This window comes from Macrobrachium nipponense, chromosome 13 (genome assembly GCF_015104395.2).
Source record: "Macrobrachium nipponense isolate FS-2020 chromosome 13, ASM1510439v2, whole genome shotgun sequence".
Taxonomy (NCBI): Eukaryota; Metazoa; Arthropoda; class Malacostraca; order Decapoda; family Palaemonidae; genus Macrobrachium; species Macrobrachium nipponense.
This window is the reverse complement of record NC_087206.1, coordinates 39344457-39352760: the sequence shown is the minus strand read 5'-3', so window position 1 is coordinate 39352760 and position 8304 is coordinate 39344457. Positions and strand designations below refer to the sequence as shown.

Below are 8304 nucleotides of genomic sequence, written 5' to 3'. Positions count from 1 at the left end.
ACTCAACCGCATGCCAGCTTCATACTTTTTAATGATCTCCATCTTTATCTCCATAGAAACCATCCTCTTCTTTTTGTGAACTTCAGCAACTTTCTTGGGACTCTTGACTATAAGTAAATTAAGTTCACACACAACACGATAAAGTAGAAAGCTAAATCACTAACACGAATTTACGTTAACAAGCGAAATAAGTATATGTGAACGAACGAATTCCGCGTGCGTACGATAACGCTGGTCCGACGAAGTGGCCGAAGGACGCCTTTATATAGAGGCATGATGGGATAGATGCTGACCGATACGAGAGCAGGATCTTACGCCGGTGACTAGCATCAGGAACAATGGAAGAGTGGGAGGATGGTGGCGAGTCTACAGAGTTAGAGGCGCGCGAGTTTTAAAACTGTTCTTGGTGGTTTGGGCGAATCTTAGAACTTTACAGTAACACCCTTTTGTAACCTGAATTATTTTCGTATGCAGATTATTTATGTATTTTATTGGCATATTCTGAGCTTTTGGTACGGTAGCAACTGCTAACATAGGCAAGGCTTATTGCCAGAATCAAAGCTCAACATTATAAGGAATATATGCTAAAGCCCTAATATATGTAGTAAAAATGGGATTGAACATTACATGCAGTCGAATATTTCTCAAGTATGTATGGTATTTTGCCTTTTTGGAGTCATATCTTTTTCCATCAGATTTGCGTCGTAACCCTAGAACATGTGTTGCAAACATGGAAATAATTTGGTGAATATAATTGAAAAGCGTCGCAAACTCAGAACGTAAGCCGCAAACGTCTGAAGCCATGGACTACCTTAATTTGTAGAATTAATACATATTGCAATGTGACTGTCTCACTTATGTAGCTTATTTTTTTCCATCTGCAAATTCAGCAGGAAAATGTGTAAAAATGTTCTGTCAATCGGTAACATTAAGTATATTATAGTATTTGATATTTTGGATGTCTTCATTCATTTCTGCCTAAATACATGACTTTTTTATTACTTAGGTGGTATGATGCCCGGCAGTGAGGAGCGTTGGCGTGAAAGATCGGGTCCTACTGCTGGAGCCCTGGGTCATCTCATAGAGCGTATGACAAACGACTTTACTCCTCAACATGATTCTCAACGTTTCCAACCTGGATTTGTTCCTTCTGCATCACCACCTTGGACAACAGCAGGCCAAGCTCCTCTCACCAGTCAGATGACGCCATTGCAATCACCTCATGCCAGTCTTGGTTCACAGATGTCCCCGCAGATGCAATCCACACATACCAACCTTGGGTCACAAGTGTCTTCAATGCAACCATCTCATGGAAATATGGGTCCTCAAATCACATCTCTTCAGCCATCAACAACAAGTGCACCAGGTACAATGCCTCTAGGCTCTCAAATTGGTGGACCAGGACCCAGAAGCTACTCTGTAAGTCAAGATCCTTTTGACCTTGGTGGGGGTCGAAGTCCTCTTTTGAGGTCTTCATCTGATCTAGGTCTGCGTCTGAGCAACTTCAATGATGGCACAATGGATGGTTACATGGATTCAAGTAGAGACTCAATTGACAGTATGCTTGTAGGAAGCCATGACTCTGCTTTTTTCCCAGAGGTGCAAAGGGGACCCTGTGTATCATCTGGAACCCCTCCTCCACCACTACCAGGAGATCCCCAAGGTCTAGCTCCATCACCAGTATCACAGACTGACTTCAGTTTCTACACAAATGAACATGAAAGGTATATGGAAGGGGTAAGTGTCAACAACATTACTGCAAAATTTTCTAATTTTACTGCTACCCTTGGAAGTTGGTTTAGTCCATTTGACCCATTCCGAAGTAATCTTAATGTAGGGGATACAAAAGCTCCAAGTGTGTCGCAATCCTCATCAGTTGGTGTGGTACTTGAAACATTGGGTTCAGACACACCAATTTCTACACAATGCAGTGTTGGCAGTAGTGGAGTGCAGATAACTGGAAGTCAACCAACAAGAACAAGTAAACCATCTTATTCTGATGTGCTAAGCAAGAACACTGCCCCAGATGGTCGTCTGAATGCTAGTTGTGCTGGTTTAAACAGTCGGAGCAGTAGCAGCAACAGCAATAGTAGTAATGGTAATCTGACTCATCCTCCTCAGTCACCATCACCAGGACCAACAGCTTCACGCCCTGATCACCAGAATAGGAACCAGTCTGGTAAAAGTAAGTCGAAAGCTCGCAATTCAAATAGCTTGGGAGCAAGTGCCAGCAGCAACAGCAACATCATCAATAATAACAACAATGGCAATCATAATAAGTCTAGTGAAAAGGGTGATGGACATGTTTCCTCTCGTGTTGGGTTGGATGAATTCTGCCTAAATGAAGTCAGTCTGAGTAATGGGCGAATAAGTGCCTATGAACATTATGACTGGGGAGAAAAAATTGAAAGTACCCCTGGATATGGTCTGTCATCTGTTTACAAGGCTTCAGCTAACAGCCCTACTCACCAAGGGAAGAAGAGCTCTTTAAAAGGCGACATTAAGAAAAACACACCAGAAAAAACTGGCAATTGTATTCCAGCTGATGAAAATGTACGTGGGAATGATCAGCTCAACAACAAAGTAAGCTCTACCCAACAAAAACAACCACCAAGGTTGGTATCAGTCACAAAGTTAGTTTTATCATAGTAGTACATATATTGTTATGATAGTGAATTGATGCCATATTTGTGTTTATGGCTTATATTTCCTAATTTGAGTTAATGTTATTATATGTGCTTCCTGTTTAATATATTGGAGTTAGGAAATGTCTTTTGCAATATTTTAAAGTATTGAATATATATTTTTTCCCAGAAGACCTTCCTACATTAACAACAATTTGAATGCTGCAAATTTAGCCTCATCAGCAACAAGTCCTACAACACTCTCTGGAAATAATTTCAGCTCTGATTCTGCTACCATCACCACTGCAAGTAGTAGTAGCACATCTGTAAATCAGTCTAATAACAATAACAATAATGATTGCAGCCGAAGTGATGGAAACAAGAAAGGCAGTCATTTGACTAAAGAAGATAAGAAATCATTTGGAAGTAAGTTTGCTTACATCTTCACCCAGTTTTGCATTCAGAATAAACATAAGAATAATGCATGGCTCACCCAGATGGAGTGTCTGTAATCACCTATTACCCTCCAGTTGGTTTTGGAATGTTTACATTCATCAGACTTCTTCATGGCATATCCTTGTACATACAGTGTACATTAGGTGTACCATATTTTTGTTGATTTTCTACTTTGTCATATGCTTGTTTTCTGTTTTTTCATTATCATTTACTGTTTTTTCTTTTTTTGAGAATGTAATGAGTAGTTTAATGAGAATGAATGACTTCATGTGGTATTGGAAGATGCGAAAAGCTGATGTATTATGTAGACAATTTGGTAGATATGGCCATAAGCCTACTCAATCTATATTCTTCCAGTTTTGGTCCTCCTCCTACTCCTCAATTGCTTGGTAGGTTTGATTTCTCTCACTGCTCCTTATGTGATAAAGGAGATAAGGATAGGTAAAATTGAGGAAAATGTTAGTGTACTTCTATCATCAGTTGGGCATTTGACTGAATATATTATGAATAATAATCTCGGTTCCTCCATAGCGATTGAACTTGTTCGGTTCTCCCGAAAGAGAGTTGTCAGGGCCTTTGTCTGTAGCTTGCCCTCAGGACTACCCTATGTCAGTAAGTCTTCTCCTCTGCCAGGGAACCAAGGCATCTGTGTTCTTCACTCAACCATTTATAGTCTCGAATTTGACAAGTTCTGCAAAGTATTTTTTCAGTAGAGTTAAATGCTGCTTCAATGGGCTCTTGTTATCCTCATCTGGTGAGTGGTAATGATGTGTGTGACACAGGTGAGTCATCTAGGGATTATAGATACTACGTATATATAGTATTCCTGTCATTTTAGTAGTTTATGAACTGTACATCAGGACTTCAGTTGTTCAGTCATTTACTCGCCTCCTGTATCATCATTTATTCCTTCCATTTCTGACATTAGGGGAGTGCCTATACAATATATGACCATTACATTATAATGTATTTGAGCATTGTAACTTTATAGCCAAAGAGATTGTTTCAAATTTTTACCTAATGATATTCAAAATTCCTCTATGGGAAAGCTAAAAAATTTACACAAGTTTGTAGATATGGCTGAATAAAATAAACTGATATTTTTATGTATGTAACTTACCAAGTAATTATATTGGCTTAAGGGGGCTGGCCAGAACCCTTATATATGGGGGTATAGGGCAAAAAATGCAGTCATGAAAACATTCACGGAGCTTCATATGGCAATTGAGAACACGTATACGAAATATTTTGTTAAAATTCCTCTCACTTTCGTAGTTATAGGGTAATTAGTAAACGTAACTCAATAAGCCAAAAACATTGATGCGTACAAGAAAATGCAATATTTCTTCTGTTGTCGTAAATTTTGATAATTATTGTCGAAGAAATTGTGATCAATGGCATCTGTAGAGATTCCATGAGTCGCAGAAGGGAAGTCAGTCAGCTAACACCAAGTTCAATCACAAATCAGTGCGAGCACAAACCCCAAGTAGTCTACACGTTCGAGTTTCACCTCTGACATTCGCTTGCTTTTACATATGTTTGTCTTTGTTTCGGCAAGAATTTCATCATGCCAATGAGGCAAAGACAAGCAAAACATCTCACTAACATAGACGAAGAACATTCACTCTTATATGATTACAGAATGTCATAATATACACGATATTAGCGCAGTTAGTAAAGAGAGAGAGGGAGGGTTGCGTAGTAAGTAACCTCCCTGTCTTGCCTGACGCACACATCACACTTTGCCGCAGGCTACGATCTTTGAGCAAAGGGATCTTCATTTATGATAAATAACATAGTTTTGGTTTATTAATACCAAAAAAGGAACATGAAATTCATAATAATCATGATTTATTAACATTGTCTTAGTAAAAAGAGAGTACACCTTCGAGTTTCACCTTTTGACATTCTCTTGCGTTTACGTTTGTTTAACTTTGTTTTGGTAAGAATTTCATCATGCCAAGAAGGAAAATACAAGGAAAACATCTCGCTAACATACAGAAGAAGAAAATTCTTTGTAATAAGCCAAGTTAGTGAAGGAGAGAGAGTGAGTTGCATAGGAAGGAGTGCCCCTTCCTGCATGACGCAGTGCCCCAGGCTACGATATTTGAGCAAAGGGATCATCATTTATGATTAGATTTATGATAAATAACATAGTTTTGGTTTATTAATACACAGAAAAGAAATATACATTCATAATAATCATTATTTATTAACATTGTCTTTATAGAAATATGAAGGAAAATTTTGAATGACCGTATCTCGAAACTATACCTATTGACCTTCAAAATCTATCTTCTCAGTTTTAAACCTATAACATTGGAATTTGGTATATAAATCAGAAAGACATTATAGAACAATCAAATAGAGCCCTTTTTTCCAATTTTTGTTTAATTTTTTTTTAAAAATTATTTTTTTTCCTGATTTAAAGGGTTTTATTTTTTTACCATAATGAAAAAATCATATCTAGCAAAAAATAACTTTTGGAAAAAAAAATCCTCATTTAATTGGAGGTCTACATCAGGTCTATATATGCTAGTAGTCCCAGGTCTTAATATTAAATATCAAGGCAGGAGATAGAATTTGAAAAATCTTTATTTTCGGGATAAATTGCCGTTGCGTGACAAAACCGAAGGTCTGAGGCAAAAATCATGTGCGGTTAGGAGATGTCCTATCCTTAAAAAATGGCATTAGCTGGCCGGCCCCCTTAAAGGTTCACTCACTTACAGTTTAGATTTTGATATCTTTTGCACCGTTTTTTTAATTTTTTTTTTTTTTTTTATAAAGGCATCTCTTTATTTTTCTTACCTTGTGAGTAAAGTAGTGTTGGGCCAGCATAACTCACTCTCTCTCTCTCTCTCTCTCTCTCTCTCTCTCTCTCTCTCTCTCTCTCTCTCTCTCTCTCTCTTACACAATTCCCCTTAGCTTTTCTTTACTCCACTCTGCTGACTTTTCCCCTCGGGCCATCACATCATATCCCTTAACATTTTTATCACTACTCAGATTGACTACACTTCTCAAGCTTCCCAGCTTTCACCCAGATGTGCCTCTCTCTTTTTCACATTCCCATACATCTTTTTAATCCCTTACATCCGTTATTCCATCAAACACGTGCAACACGCCTTATTTCGTAGCAGGTAGATCTACCATCAAACATGAATATTTCACCCAAACTTTCTGTGCCAACTCCAACATTGGTTCTCCACCCTACTTTCACACCCAACGCACTTCCCAAATCTCTTGGCAATGGTACGTCCTCCATCGCATACACCTCCACCCCGGAAACCATCTTTAAACTTACTTGTCCATCCTCCTCCAGATACAACTTCACGCTCGTCTCACTCCCCATTACTGTGTTTATCATTTCTTGTTCTAGGTACATTTTTCTTCAAAAATGCATACCCTAGTAATGCATCATTCCTCCAATTCCCTCTATTCACAATGCAAGAATCCTCCTCCAGCCTTATTCCTGCAACCATAACCAACTTAAACCTGTCACACACTTTTACTTACAATCCTCCAATCCCCGTTACATATCTGGCACATTCCTCCCTCTGCTATATTTTCTTGTATTTTCTCATACACCTTTCTGAATAGCACATTTCCCCTCTAACCAGTATTAATCAATGCTTTCAGTAACACTCCCCCACATTCTACTTTAACGCAAACAACGATTTTCTCGTTCTTCAAAACAGACTTGTTCCTACATGTAATACAAACCCTCGGTCCTTTACATAAGGAATTACTTTCAACGTAGGCTGGAATTCGGACGTTAACAGAATAGCATCAAGGTAGTCAGGCAGTAACTGCTTGTCCGACGTATGCAGACATGCTCTCACTCTGCTCATCTCTGTCGTACGGGAAAACTGTGAGATCATTCTGTTTTTGTGGTTATTGTATGGTTGTGTTTTTTGTTTGCTTACTTTTTCTAATGCAAGCCCAAAACTGATAAGCGTTATTGGCCCCCATTATCGCAATGCGTTTGCCCTGGAGTGGGGCAGGAAGTGTGGTAGCTTCTGCTCTTAAGATAGAAGTGGATCCTTACGTCCTCTGTGCGAAGTGCCGAGGGCGTGAGTGTTCAGTTGTTAATCCATGTGAGACTTTTATCTCTTGGTCGGCAGAGCAGTGGGGGAGATACGAGGGGAGGAAGCGATCTCGGGGGAAGTCTTCCAAGGCTTCATCGGAGGGTTACACACCCCTGACAACCCTGTTGATTAATCCTTTGTCTTCCTTCCTCCCTCCACGTAAGCTTCCCCATCTTGCTGTTTCCCCTTTAGGGGAAATGTCTTCTTCCGCTTCTTCACTTGATTCATCGAGCATAGAAGAATGGAGAAGGCACATCGACTCGGAGTGGTATTTCTCGCTTTGGAGGGGGCGAATAGGAGTTTCCCCCACTAACCCGACCTTGCTCCCTCAGGTGTGTGTGTGTCTGCGGTCGGGGATTTGCAGCTGGTTTGGATGAAGTTGGGCTTGCCTGGCACTCCGTCTCCCCAGGGGCTGATGGATAATATTTTGTCAGCCCCTGTGACTCATGGGGCAGCTGCAGGGACGATGACAACTGTCGTTAACTGGGTATGTGGCACCACCTCATCTGGTATACACCCAGCACGTTACACTGTTGTTAACTGGGTATGTGGCATCACCTCATCTGGTATCTACCCAGCACGTTACTTTAGTAACACCTTCTGTGGTCGTGTCATCGGTGCCGCATACACTATTTTGAGGGGCAGAACCATTTCTGCCTCCTCCTCCTCCAGGTTACGCAGTCCTCTCTCCCCCAGCTACTTATGATCATCCCTAGAGACCATCCCTACTGAATCTTCTGCCTGTTGCTGCCCCAGTCCCTGACCGTGCAAGTGCTGCTGTGGTGTCAGCGCCCCTGGTCCTGGCTGCCCTGGAGCCTGCTGCTTCAGGAGCCACTTCAGTGGCACTCTGGATGGGGATCTGGCTGCCATCCTGAAGAAGATGTCCAAGAAGAAGCGAAGTCTCAATCTGTTACTTTTAAGGGTCTGTCTCGCCACTCTGGTGAGACAGGTGGGCCTTCCTCTGGTCCTGTTCCCCTGGGAACGGGAACCGCCTTGCCGCCCCCAGGGGAGTGGGGACCACAGAAGTTTACGCTTCGGCTTGTACTTCTGCACCTAGTCCTAGAGGTTCTGCCTCTTGGGGACAGTGCGGAGGGAAGGGATGAGTCCCTCGTGACTTGCGCCTCGCCAATGATCGCTCA

The 8304-nt window shown here is 40.9% G+C and overlaps 1 protein-coding gene across 3 annotated transcripts in view; it reads left to right on the top strand.

Annotated features, from left to right (window-relative positions):
* Nucleotides 1-986: 986 nt before the first annotated feature.
* LOC135225754 (dnaJ homolog dnj-5-like) overlaps nucleotides 987-8304 on the top strand; it is a 101870-nt gene continuing 94552 nt past the window's right edge. Inside the window, exons 1-2 of one of the 3 annotated variants that reach the window (XM_064265196.1) lie at nucleotides 987-2615; nucleotides 2905-3050. In XM_064265196.1, the coding sequence (XP_064121266.1) occupies nucleotides 1012-2615; nucleotides 2905-3050 (1750 nt within the window). In that variant the 5' untranslated portion in view covers nucleotides 987-1011. Of the gene's footprint in view, nucleotides 2616-2814; nucleotides 3051-8304 lie in introns of all 3 variants that reach the window. The other 2 variants (XM_064265195.1, XM_064265193.1) reach the window with 2 other exon arrangements.